Source organism: Aquarana catesbeiana, linkage group LG02 (assembly GCF_042186555.1).
Source record: "Aquarana catesbeiana isolate 2022-GZ linkage group LG02, ASM4218655v1, whole genome shotgun sequence".
Classification (NCBI taxonomy): Eukaryota; Metazoa; Chordata; class Amphibia; order Anura; family Ranidae; genus Aquarana; species Aquarana catesbeiana.
The window spans coordinates 754,062,746-754,077,116 of NC_133325.1; the positions used below are offsets into that span (position 1 = coordinate 754,062,746).

A 14,371-nucleotide genomic window follows, 5' to 3' on the forward strand; every position below is an offset into this window, starting at 1 on the left:
AAAGCACATACTATGGAAGTACTGCCCATTGAATTGTTTTACAGAGCCTGCCAGCTGATAAAGGAAATGTATTTTTCTGTTATTACTAGTAGGGCTCAACAGCAAAAAAAGTTGTTTAATCCTGATGTACCACTCCAAACCGATTTATTTATTTTTACAGATATTGTAATGTAATCTATATGTACTTTTCTTCTTCTTTTTTTTTTTTTTTTTTTTTTTTAGGGTGTTGGGATAGCGGGTAAAACGGGAAGCCTTGGAAAGAAACCAGGTATGTGTTCAACACTTTCCTAGGAATTTTAAAAAAAAATTGCTATTTTCAGTTAGTTTTTGGGGCAGTTTGGGAATGGAAGAGCCACATAAGCCCCATTCATGTGTCTTCAGCTTTAATGTCTATCCTCCTGTTGGTAGTTCACAGTAACATTGCAGATCATTGTGGATATAAGTAAAAGAGGATACAAACTGTTTTCCTAGTTCTTGGAGTGATTTATTATTGAGTAGGCAAACTTTAGCGGTTCAGCTGTTTCAGTCCCATCATGCCTGTGGGAGTCATGCTTATGGCTGTTATGGAACTTGTAGAACCACAACAGCTGGAGGTCCATTTTCCGTACCCCTTCTTTATATTAATGTAACATCTCAATAAATTGAGTGCTGCTCAGTGAACGTGAGCACTGTGCAAAAGGTGCTGCAGCAAATAGTAATTAAACACAGCAAGAAATCCATATCCATAAATATTTAGGCTTCAGTTTAATTTAATGCCCAGTTCTGCTGCATTCTTTAAAGCACCCTTAACGTAGAACTGTGACTGAAGGGCACAGGAGCACTTGCCATAATTTGCCATACTGTACAGTACTCACAGTAGACTTATTACGTAATTTGCCGCCTTAGTGCCCTTTCACACTCACAGCGCCCGGGCGTCGGCGGAAAAGCTCTGCTATTTTTAGTGGTGCTTTACCGTCATTTTAGCGACGCTTTTCGGCCGCTAGCGGGGCGCTTTTAACCCCCGCTAGCAGCCAAAAAAGGGTTAAAAGTGGTGCTGCCTATTGATTTCAGTGGGTAGGGGCGCTTTAGGAGTGCCTCAAAGAAGCAGCTTGCAGGACTTTTTGACATCCTGCCAACCCACTTCTCCAGTGTGAAGCCCGGGCTTTCACATTGGAGTGACAGGAAGAGGCACTTTACAGGTGCTATTTTTAGCGCTATAGCGCCTGTAAAGTGCCTCAGTGTGAAAGGGGTCTTAAAGTGCTTTTAAAGGCAGAAGCTGTTTTTAATCTTAATGCATTCTATGCATTAGGATAAAAACCCTTCTGTGTGCAGCAGTCCCCTAGTACTTTACCTGAGGTCCATCTAGATCCAGCAATGCAGGAGTGTCTCGGCTGCCTGGGACTCCCCTCCTCGTTGGCTGAGACAGCAGCCCAGCGCCATTGGCTCCCGCTGTCAATCATAGTCAGTCAGCCAATGAGGAGAGAAAGGGGGTGGGGGTGGGGGGCCAGGCCACGGCTCTGTGCCTGAATGGACACGGAGCTGTGGCTTGGCTCGGGTGCCCCTATAGCAGCTGTTTACTGTGGGGGCACTCAACAGGAGGGAAGTGCCAGGAGCACCGACGAGGGACCCGAGAAGAGGAGGATCCGGGCTGCTCTGTGCAAAACCACTGCACAGAGCAGGTAAGTATTAGCATGTTTGTTATTTTTAACTTTAGGTGATGACAGGTCTATACTCATCATTGTCTAAAAAATAGTGCGCTGTTCCTTTAAGTGGCTAATTCACCAATACCGTGATCTCAATAAATCAATTATCTAAATGCCACCATAAAAGATGGTATGAATATAAATGTGTTTAATTCTTTCTTATAGTAAAAATGAATATAACAAAGTAAGTGCAAGTCCAATATAAATGTGTCAAATAAAGTGCATAGTGCTTATGGACAAGTTTCCACTCCAAAAGTGCTCCAATGTGCACCTTTAAATGAAAAAGGTAGTCTCTTACCAGACGGTATGGATCTTGACTACGTGGATCAAACAAGCCTGCATTGCATCTCCACAATGGATGTTTTCATTAAGACATTCCTGCTATGGCACTCTCGCTGGTGAAAATGAACTCAAGCGTCCCCTTGAAATTATAAGGCCGCTCACCAACCAGGCATATATAGAATGTAAACAGGGAAAAGCCTCATGGTGTAAAACAGTAAAGTGAACTTTATTTAAAATACAAGGTTACAGTTACAGCAAGGCTGTGAATCACAAGTGGTGTATAAAACAAACCGGACACGGTGTCGCCAGTCTCGCCGGCTGCGATGAATTCTTCATATGTAAACACTATCCGACGCGTTTCTCCGCAAATGGCGTCTTCTGGGACAACTGAGTTCTTAGTTTTAATTACCTTTGCTTTTTTCACACCAAGGGTTTGTGTTATACATAAATTGATTATATTGTTCTCAGTAGTGTGCACTATATTCATACAAATGTTTTTGGTTTTTTTTATCCTCTTGGACGTGGTGGTAAACAAATGTATTGAATGTCAATATACAATATATGCGCTGTAGAAACACTACATGGCAACTTTTTGTTAGTGAATACTTGACATATTGTAGTGTTGCATGGTAAAAAATGTAATTTCTGTTTGCTCTTCAGAAATTGCTCAGGTTATTGCCCCTTATGCGGCTACCGGTCCTGAGCAGCTGACCCTGGCTCCTGGCCAACTGATCCTGATTAGGAAGAAGAACCCTGGAGGCTGGTGGGAAGGAGAATTACAGGTATGCTTTTGTTTTAATTTCATTCAAGATCATCTAACTACCAGAGAGAGGCAAAAAACCCCAGCAAACCATGATCCAATTTGCTCCAGCAGGGGAAAAAAAAATTCCTTCCTGATCCCCCGACAGGCAATCAGATATTCCTTGGATGAACTTTACCTATAAATGTTATTACCCAGTTATGTACATTTAGGAAAGAATCCAGGCCTTTTTGAAAAAGCAATCTACTGCACTGGCCAGAACCAGCTATTGAGGGAGTCTATTCCATATTTTCACAACTCTTTCTGTGAAGAAACCTTTCAGTATTTGGAAATGTAAACTCTTTTCGTCCAGATGTAAAGAGTGCCCTCTTGTCCTCTGTGATGACCTTAAAGTGAATAACTCAGCATCAAGTTCACTATATGGACCACTTATATATTTGTACATGGTGATTATATCCCCCCTTAATCTCCTCTTTTCAAGAGAGAATAAATTCAATTCCTTTAATCTTTCCTCATAGCTGAGCTCCTCCATGCCTCTTATCAGTTTGGTTGCCCTTCTCTGCATTTTCTCCAGTTCCCCAATATCCTTTGTGTGAACTGGTGCCCAAAACTGAACTGCATATTCCAGACGAGGTCTTGCTAATGATTTGTACAGGGGCAAAATGATATCCCTCTCTCTGCAGTCCATACCTCTTTTTTAATACAAGAAAAGATTTTGCTTGCTTTGTAAACCGCAGCTTGGCATTGCATGCTATTTTTGAGCTTACGATCTACCAAAACCCCCAGATCCTTTTCCACCGTTGATTCCCCCAGCTGTACTCCCTCTAGTATGTATGATGCATATTCTTAGCCCCCAAGTGCATAACTTTACATTTATCAACATTAAACCTCACTTGGCACATAGTCGCCCAGTTAAACAGTCCATTGAGGTCGGCTTGTAAGTTGGAGACATCCTGTAAGTACGTTATTCCACTGCATAGCTTGGTGTCATCTGCAAAGACTGAAATGTTACTTTTAATCCCAGACCCTATATCATTTATCGATATATTAAAAAGTAAGGGTCTGAACACTGAACCTTGGGGTACACCACTAATAACCTTAGACCATTCAGAGTAAGAATCAATAACCACTACTCTCTGGATTCGGTCTTTTTAGCCAGTTTTTTATCCATTTTCAAATTGATTTTTCCAAGCCTGTAGACTTCACCTAGCACATTAGCACATTATGTAGGAAACTGTGTCAAAACGCTTTTGCAAAATCCGAGTATACTTTGTCCACTGCCACCCCTCTGTCCAAGGTTTTACTTACCTCCTCATAAAAAGATGATCAGATTTGTTGGACAACTCCTGTCTTTCATGAACTCATGTGTTATATAATTTGTCCTGAACTCCTTATTTGGGTTTGTGCTGAAGGGCTTTTGTTCACTTCAAGTGGAATTTGCATTCCAATAAAAGTCTATGGTAAATATAAATCTATGCCAAAACAACTTAAAGCAGGTCAGAAGGAGGTCAACTGCAGGTCAAATAAGTTCTCAATAATCTCATAAGCATCTCAAGCTTATGTCAAAATGATGCCATCAACGCAAGCGCAAAGAACATTGACACCGGCCATTTTTTTTTTTTCTAAGTAAAACCTACTCTGTGTAGTGCTTCAGTTATCCTAAATCGTGAACTCCTCTCATAAGCATTACTACAAATAAATACAGGTCAGAGATTGCCATAAGGAATGAGCCTGGTTCCAGTCAAGTGCATTCAGTCATAGTTATATGTTTATCACCCTGCTAGGTGTGTTTGGAAAGCAAAAGATGGAAGAGTTATGAAGGAGCTGTCAACCACACTATCTCAGCAGTGAGACAAGCTAAAAAAGATGGGACCAAGAGCTACATGCCCTCAGGTGTTTTGCCCAGCAATATCCTATTGGGTATGGGTTTATTAAAGTGAAATGTTCCCTTGTGGATTCCACCATTTTTCTATCTTAACAAGACTCTGTCGCTGTTAATGATCGCCCAGTGTTTAAAGCTTTTTCTAAGGCTTTATTCTTAATTGCAGACCCTGCTCTGCAGCCTGCTTGTGCTTCCATGTCCATCTGCCAGACCTTAGCTGTCTGGTACAAGGATATATGTCTGAGAATTCTGGATATATCCTGAGGGTTGCTTCTGAGGACTCAAATGTTATGTGGAGTGCCAGTGCAAGAAACACCTCTTGGGTACCTCCTTTGTTGCCAGAACACCTCTTAGGGAAATCTCTGGATAACATTATCAAGGAGGTCACCAGGGGAAAGCGTACTTTTTTTGCCCCAGAAAAAAAGGCAAAATCTCATCCTTAGAAACCCTCTACTTCTGGGACGAAGAAAGGTTTCTTTCTCCCCTCTCAGGCCTCCAAGGCAAAGACAAAAAAAAACATACAATAATTTTGCAGACAAATCCTCACAGGGGGTGCCCCCACTTGTCATAGTGATCTGGTCCCAGGATAATTCAGATGTTTGGGTCCAGAACACTGTAGATGTTTGGGTCCAGAACACTGTATTCAGAGACTACAAGCTGGAATTTTAGTCTCTGCTTCTACTCTACTTCATGTTGCCAGCATCCCTCCAAAGATTGATAGACCTCCACACTGCATTGGCCAGCTGCTCTCTCAAGGAGGCATTGTCATTGTCCCTGAAAGGGAAAGGTTCCACGGTTTCTAGTTTAACCTGTTCACCATGCCCAAAGCCAAAGACTGCATCCTACCTCCCCACACTGGATATGAAAGTTATCACCACTTCTCTTGGTGTTGCATGGAATCTGCCAGGGCAGTCATTGACTCCCCCTATCAAGGAGACCTTTTGTCTCTGGACATCAAGGATGCTTACTTGCATGTTTCCATCTTCCAGGCACATCAATGCTACCTGCAGTTTGCAGTGGGCACACAGGTTAAAGTGTAGGGAAACAAATTGGTAATGCTGTCTACTGCATCTTGGGTCTTCACCAAGGTGCTAGCCCCTGTTCTTGCTCTTGCTCTGCTTTGCTTTTAGGGCATCCTTTTAGTGGGATATCTGGCCAACCTTCTTCTGGGGGATCTGTTAGCGCAGGCTCTGCGGAATCAATCAGCACAGGCTCTATCAGTCAATGTCAGCCAAGCTGTTCAGACCCTACAGAGGTCAGGTGGGTGCTAAATCTCCTCCAGAAATTAGCACTAATACCATCTTATCGCTTGGTGTATCTATGCCTGGTCCTGGACACAGACCTGTCCTTAAGTGTTCCTGTCACAAGACAAATTCGAGACTCTCTGCTTCCACATTTGGAATCTACAGTCTAGGAGCTTACCAGACCTCGGCTTTTGCATAAGGGTTATGGACTTAATGGCTGCCTCTTTTTAAAACTGTTCCATATGTTTTTCACTCCAGACCATTGCAATTCAACATCAGCTTTGAACAGGCAGGCTAAGTCTCTGGGCCATCAAATATTCGGGGGAAAAAAAACAACAGGCTTGCAATGACCTTGTGGATCACAAAGCCAGGTTCTGACTTGGGCAGACTATCCGGTTTGTTCCAGTCCTGTCCACTGTACACATCCCAGGCAGACTTTCTTAGTCATCAATGCCTGGGCTCTGGGGAATAGTCTCTTCACCCAGAGGTGACCATTCTCACCTGTTACAGGTGGTAGGTGCCAGACATGGACCTCTTGGCTTCCTCGTGACACCAGGGGATTTCAACTTGGTTCTGCCAGTTCTTCAGAAACTGCCCTTTTAACCGATCTGTCTACTTTTACTCACAAGGTTTCCTTCCTCATTGCCATAACCACTGTTAACTGCCTTAACCTGTACAGAACCTTTTCCTGTACTACATAGAGACAAAGTTGTCTTGTGGTCATAGGTCTTTTTTTTTCTTCCTACCAATGTTATGTCTTCCTTCCACCTTAACCAGGACTTTCATCTTCATTTTCTATGTCCTATTCCATGGCATCCAAAGGGGGTTTCCCTCCATTGTTTGGAAGTGGCACGTGCCATTAAAGTCAATGTTTACAGTTTTCTTTAGACTATCTGACTCTGTCAGTATTGTTGGTCCCCATAGGGGAATTTTTGTTCTACTATCTTTAGATAGATTTGGCAATTCCTTATTCAAGCCTATAGACTAAAAGAAAACATTTATTATATTGCAGCTTACCAATTCTTGGATACGACTGCATTCATATTTTTTTTTTTTTTAGGCTTTCTTTCTTCTATTTTCACCTGGTAATCCAGACAGTAAGTCTGTTTTTCAAAAGACAAGCTCTTCTCCATATGTATATGTTTACAGAGATGAGGCAAACCGTTTACCGCTTACAGGGGTTCTTAAAATGGTCCGCTTTTACTCATGTAAAACCTTTATCCTAAAAGAAAAAAAATCTGTTTGCTGTAACTTCTTATAAAGTATTAGCTGTAGTTTGGCTTTAATTTGTTAGTGTATTTAAATCTGCTAGCTTATTTAACACTACCCTCCCCCCCAGACTAACATTGCTGCTGTCTGCTGTGCCCCCTGTTCTCCTTCATCCAAAGTGAGGGCACCCTAATACAGGAGGTGTTACTTGCCAGATCACCAGGTGACAACAGAGGGAAAAAGCCTGAAAAAAGAAAACTAATGCAGCCACCACATCTAATGATTGGTAAGCTGCGATATATTACATTTTTGCTTTTAGGTTAACACCGCATTAAGGGCAAGGTTCCGCCCTTCCATGTCAAGATGCACTTCACTAAATCAGTTAGTGTTTCATGAGATTTTCACCATCGGGCATTTTGTTTCTTAGATTTGCAGGGTTGACATCTGGTCAGAATAATCAATAACTGCCATCCCCTCTGTTTCATCAAGATATAAAGTACTTTGTGTCCGTTCTTTTTTTTTTTTATTCTAATCTTTAATACCTTTTCTCACAGCACCTATGTGCAGTCGTGTCCTCGCTCTCCTTCCCTGATATATGGGTTTGCAGGGGGAGGGGCTGAGACACCCCTCTGACACCAGCCGGCCAGCAGAGGAAGGTCATGTGACCGCACATCAGTGTTGTGAGAGAAGGTATTTGGAATTAGAAAAAAAATATACACACAGTACTTTATATCTTAGTAAAACAGAGGGGATGGCAGTATTTTATAAATAGTGTTTTCAAGACACAGGAAAGAGTAGCAGGAGGGGATGGGCAGGAGATTAAAGCGGGGGTCCACCTATCTATCGTTTTTTTTTTTTTTTTTTTTTTAGTTCATTCACAAACTTTTCTTCTCAGCATTACATACTCACATATTGTGTGTAATATGTCCGCCTGTGTCAGATTTCGTCGGAAAGAATAACTTATATTATTCACTGCAGGCGGTTTCCATCTTCATTGTGGGCATTTGAAGCCCACAAGCATTTATTTCCTGGATGTGGTGAATGCTGTGCTCCCAGCATTCACCGCTCGTTCCCGTACATGCTCAGTGGCATCCTGAGAAGCCTGAGACTAGCTCCCAGGAGTCTGGGAGAGGCTAGAAACACGCCTACTCCCACGGGAGGAGAACCAGGAAGTGCAAAGAAGAATAGAAAAATAAAAGGTAATTACGGCGATTTAAATTTTTTTAAACGGCATGTCAGCATCTAGGCAAGGAAGAGAATACATACAGATATTGTTCAAAATTTGGGTAGAACTCTGCTTTAACTCTCACACTTCGGAGCAGAGAGACAGGGAAGGAGAAGGAAAGACCCAGAGCAGAGAGCGGGATGATGGAGGCACGTAAACTGACCAATGGTATCATGGATCAGCAGCCATGATTGCCGTGGTTCCGCACACGCAGCCGGACACAGGAACAGGCAGGATTAACCAGGTATTTTTTATTCATAGAATGGGACAAATTACATCGCACAAGCACTATGCTATATATCATGCCTTTAAAGAAACATGCTTTTTTTTTTTTTGTTTGTTTGTTTAGGGTTGCAACCACTTACATTTTATCAGGATGACATTAAAGCCTCTTCAGATGCCTACTTCAGTTGTAGGCTCTTCAGGTGGTTCTGTAGGCACTATTGGCCCCTCTGTAACAATCAGTTGGACTGCTTTTGGATTTTCCAGTGTACCTGAATTACTTTTTCCTGTGTTCCTTAGGTTTAGTGAACACTAGTGCAATTTCAGATGCAACTTGAGACACACATAATAGCTAGGCAATGGAAATCGCATTGTTTTCAATGGTGCCACTCACATCAATGTAACTCAGCACTGCATGGTTTTGGAAAAGGTTCCTGTACTACTTTGGTGGGATTCTGCCTTTTCTGACATTTGTTGTTTACAAGTAAAAATCTGTAGTTTTTGCTAGAAAGTTACTTGGAACCCCTAAACGTTATATATATTTTAGCAGAGACCATGGAGAATAAAATGGCTGTCGTTACAATATTTTATGTCACACTGTATTTGTGCAGAGGTCTTTGAGCCTGGGTTCACATTGCTGCGCTGCAATGTGGTGTGACTTTGATGCAGGTTTTAGTTTAGGGTGAGGTGCGAATTTAAGTTGTGATTTGCGATGTGGAGGTGCGAACAAGTTTGCATTGCAGCATAGAAGTTCGCATCGCACCCGCACCAAAGAAGGACAAGAGTCCTTTTTCTTCTCCCCCCACTTTACACTTTCCCTTTAATTTTTTTAACCACTCCAGCCCCTGAAGATTTGGCCGCTCAATGACCAGGGTATTTTTTGCGATACGGCACTGCGTCGCTTTAACTGACAATTGCGTGGTCGTGCGACGTTGTACCCAAACAAAATTGATGTCCATTTTTCCCCACAAATAGAGTAGTATTTAATCATCTCTGCTGAGTTTATTTTTTGCGTTATAAACAAAAAAGAGCGACAATTTTGAAAAAAAAAAACACAGTATTTTGTACTTTTTGCTATAATAAATATGCCCAAATTTTTTTTAAAAAAGCTATTTTTTTTCTCAGTTTAGGCAGACATGTATACTTCTACATATTTTTGGTAATAAAAATCGCAATAAGCGTATATTGATTGGTTTGCACAAAACTTATAGCGTCTTCAAAATAGGGGATAGATTTATGGCATTATTATTTATTTTTTTTTACTAGTAATGGCGGCGATCTGCGTTTTTTTCTTTTTAAATCGAGACTGCGACATTATCGTGGACACATCGGACACTTTTGGCACATTTTTGGGACAATTGACAATTATACAGCGATCAGTGCTATAAAAATGCACTGATTACTGTATAAATGTCACTGGCAGGGAAGGGGTTAATACTAGGGGGCAATGAAGGGGTTAACTGTGTTCCCTTACTGTGTGTTCTAACTGTAGGGGGAGGGGACTGACCATAGGAGATGACAGATCGTGGTTCCTAGCTATTAGGAACTCGCGATCTGCATCTCCTCTCCTCACAGAACAGGGATTTGTGTGTTTATACACACACACGTGTCCCTGTTCTACCCCTCGTGCCCGCGATCGCGTGTGGCCGGCAGACATCGTGATCGCCGGTCACGAGCATTGGCACCCCCGCAGTGCAGTGGGCAGGCGTGCCGACGTACAGCTACGACGGTTCGCGGGATCATGCCGACCTGCCGCCGTATAATGACGGCGGCTGGTCGGCAAGTGGATAAAATGTAAACATCCCTTGTAATAGAAATAAGCATGACAGGACCTCCTATTGGGTCAAAAAGACCCAATATCTCCCATTTACCCTTTAAAAGCAAAACAAAAAATCCTTTGTCTGACCGAGAACAGGAAGTGATGTCAAACTTTGCTCCGGTCCTCCAAGGGCATAAAGCCGAGTGGGGGCTATCTTGCCCTCACTCGACTACCTGCCTTGGCCATTGGCTGTACCGCATTGGTTCCGGGCTTATCGATGTCTCCAGTAAGCTCGGAAATGACCAGGAAGCAGCGGAAGGGGGCACCTCTCCCGCCGCCTATAAAAGTGATCCTGTGGCAAATCCGCTGCTGGGATCACTTTTATTAGAAAGCTGATTGCCTAAGGAAAAAAAAAAAAAGAGGTTATGGCATCTAGCTGCAGCCATAACCCCGGTATTTAACTGTAAAGTAATGACATACATTTATAGTTAAGTGGTCGCAAGTGGATAAACAGGGACTCAAGTCTCTCCCCTCTGTTCTTATGTTCCACTAGTACTATTGCGTTGCTACAAAACAGGCTTAATGCGAGTGGGAGGAGTTACACTAGGCAACTCCTACAGCTTTGTTTTTCCAGTGTTCAAACTCCTGAAAGCAGCAGTATAACCCGATGTGCCTGAATTACTTCATTCTCTGTCCCTTAGGCCTCGTTCACATCATGGTGCAGAGAAGTTCGTTTTTCTGCACGTGTTTTGCAAGGGCTCTAAGAAAACAATGGGGGAGATTTATTGAAATTAGAGCACTCAGAATCTGGTGCAGGTCTACATGGTAGCCAATCAGTTTCTAACTTAAGCTTCTTCAATCTTTGGCAGTAAAACCTGGAAGCTGATTGTTTTAGTAAATAACCCCCAATGTGTCCTGTTCACACCACAACATACACATTTTTCTCTGCGCAGCGTGTATGTAGTTTTCTGCACAGAATTAAAAAAAAACTGATGTGAAATCAGCATTGGTTTGAACAGGTCACATATAACTGACGCTCATGAAAACTGATGTCAACTAATGTCCCTGCAACTGAAATCTGTGCAGTTTTTATGCACGCATGGTGTGAACGAGCCCTCAATCAATCAATGTTCAGTGAATCAGAGATACTATTTTATTTCACATCAGACTTCCATAGTTTTATTTCATTTTGAATCTTTGCAGGCCCGTGGCAAGAAGAGACAGATTGGTTGGTTCCCTGCCAACTATGTTAAGCTTTTGAGCCCTGGTACAAATAAGAGCACCCCTACAGAGCCGCCTAAACCAGCAGTGTTACCAACCAGTGAGTACTTTCTCTATCATCCTATATCAGGTTACTATGTGTTTTTTATTAAATCCAACTGTCAGTCTCCAGTGTCTTCATTTTTGAAACTTGCGTTTCTACTGCTTTTTACAACTTTTGTCTCTAGGCACCTGTCTGGGGGTCACATTTTAAACACTAATATTTCTGGCATAAAATCCTTTATTGATTGATATTCACCTTCTCAAACTTGCTTAGTTTTTGGATATAAATTGACCTTTTAAATACACTTTATTACCAAAAGTATTGGGACGCCTGCCTTTACATGAACTTTAATGGCATCCCAGTCTTATGCCCCGTACACACGATCAGATTTTCCGATGGAAAATGTCCGATCGGAGCGTGTTGTCGGAAATTCCGACCGTGTGTAGGTTCCATCGGATTTTCCGACACACAAAGTTGGAGAGCAGGAGATAAAATTTTCCGACAACAAAATCCGTTGTCGGAAATTCCGATCGTGTGTACACAAATCCGATGGAAAAAGTGCCACGCATGCTCAGAATAAATAAAGAGATGAAAGCTATTGGCCACTGCCCCGTTTATAGTCCCGACGTACGTGTTTTACGTCACCGCGTTTAGAACGATCGGATTTTCCGACAACTTTGTGTGACCGTGTGTATGCAAGACAAGTTTGAGCCAACATCCGTAGGAAAAAATCCTAGGATTTTGTTGTCGGAATGTCCGAACAAAGTCCGACCGTGTGTACGGGGCATTAGTCTGTAGGGTTCAATATTGAGTTGGCTCACCCTTTGCAGGGTTCAACTCTTAACAGCTTCAACTCTTCTGGGAAGGCTGTCCACAAGGTATAGGAGTGTGTCTATGGGAATGTTTGACCATTCTTCCAGAAGTGCATTCATGAGGTCAGGCACTGATGTGGATAAGAAGGCCTGGCTTTGCAGTCTTTGCTGTAATTCATCCCAAAGGTGTTCTATCAGGTTGAGGTCAGGACTCTGTGCAGGCCAGTCAAGTTCCTCCACCCCAAACTCGCTCATCCATGTCTTTATGGACCTTGCTTTGTGCACTGGTCCAAATCACTTGGTGCAAAGGGAATTATGGTGTTGGGGTTGTTTTTTCAGGTAGTTCCAGTGAAGGGAACTCTTAAGGTGTCAGCATACCAATACATTTTGGACAATTTAATGCTCCTAACTTTGTGGGAACAGTTTGGGGATGGCCACTTCCTGTTCCAACATGACTGCACACCAGTGCACAAAGCAAAGTCCCTAAAGATGGGAGGGAGTTGGGGATGGATGAACTTGACTGACCTGCGCAGAGTCCTGACCTCAACCCGATAGAACACCTTTGGGATGAATTGGAGCGGAGTCTGCCAGCCAGGCCTTCTCATCCACATCAGTGCCTGACCTCACAAATGTGCTTCTTGAAGAATGGTCAGACATTCCCATAGACACACTCCTAAACCTTGTGGACAGTCTTCCCAGAAGAGTTGAAGCTGTTATAGCAGCAAAGGGTGGGCCAACTCAATATTGAACCTTACGGACTAAGACTGGGATGCCATTAAAGTTCATGTACATGTAAAGGCAGGCGTCCCAATACACTTGGTAGTATAGTGTATGTTTTGATTTTCCCACACCGATGGGGGTCTGTGGATTAGCTTGCCGTTTTACTAGATCTTGCACTAAATTTACAATATCTTGGTAATCTGCTGTGCCAAAAATGAACACACACACCTCTGACTCCTCAGCTTTAAAATGTTCGAAAACCCTTATATAAACCCAGTCACGTGACTAGCAGCAGATGATAATGCAGAGAGTAGACAAATCCTCCTACAAAAGTTAGACCTGTTTATCTTCAGCAATCTGACCTGTAGATTATTTTGGAAACACACAGATCACAGTATTTTTTTACTCTTGGTGTCAGGAAAACCTGTCAGAAATGACTTATGCAGAGGAGTGAGAAAGAAATGACACTTACACACTTTAGAAGGATGTGCTTTGTTCATGTCTCAGGTTTAAACCATTTTAAATATCTCTTGTTGCTCCAGGCTCCTATAACTCTTCATTTGCAGGTTACTGGTATTTTTGGTTTTTTTGTGTGTTAGGGGCATTGTTAAAACACTTTATTGGAGTTTTGAGAAAATAATTATTGAAACAAATTGTCCTTCCAAAGCCATATAAGTGTTTATGTGCTTTATTATTATTTTTTTTATTATTTGAATAGTGCAGACTAATTCCTTAGCACTTTATGGAGAATCATTCCGTATTTTTACAGATATACACATACAAGATCTAGATCCAATTAGAGTGAAAGCCAACTAAACTTCCAGTTATTTTTTTGATTGCAGAAATAACCCTCACATAAAGCCTTTTAGCCACCATGTTTCCCTTTTAATTTGTCTTGTTCCGGGGTGGTCTCAGTGCACCCAAAAAAGATTTTTTCTGCTTTTGGAGGATGCTGGAGACTTGAAATATGAACAAAGCCTATCCCTCTATAGTGTGTACTTGTCTCAATAAAAAGCACAAAGTGTCATTTCTGTCTGCTGCTTCATGCTGCTTCATTCTTCTACTATCAACATGAATTACTTCTGACAAGTTTTCCTGACACCAAGAGAAAAGAGGTGACAGGAGAGGGACCTCCAGTTGATTGACAGCCTCGGCTCTGTTTCCGTGTGAAGGGGGGCGTGTCTCTTCCCTCAAATCACCTATCAGAGCTCTCCTCCCTGAGCTCTGCAGAGTGTAACTTCAGCTCTCCGCCCCTTTTTTCTGTCAGTTCAGACAAGCTTATAAATATTGCACTTTAAATGGACAAAGAG

The 14,371-nt window shown here is 42.2% G+C and overlaps 1 protein-coding gene across 5 annotated transcripts in view; it reads left to right on the plus strand.

Moving 5' to 3' along the window:
• Window positions 1-14,371, plus strand: part of ITSN1 (intersectin 1) — a 260,698-nt gene that overhangs the window by 180,727 nt on the left and 65,600 nt on the right. For all 5 annotated transcript variants that reach the window (XM_073617164.1, XM_073617162.1, XM_073617165.1 and 2 more), the window contains 3 exons: window positions 223-268; window positions 2,625-2,746; window positions 11,469-11,586. In XM_073617164.1, the coding sequence (XP_073473265.1) occupies window positions 223-268; window positions 2,625-2,746; window positions 11,469-11,586 (286 nt within the window). The remainder of the gene's footprint in view (window positions 1-222; window positions 269-2,624; window positions 2,747-11,468; window positions 11,587-14,371) is intronic.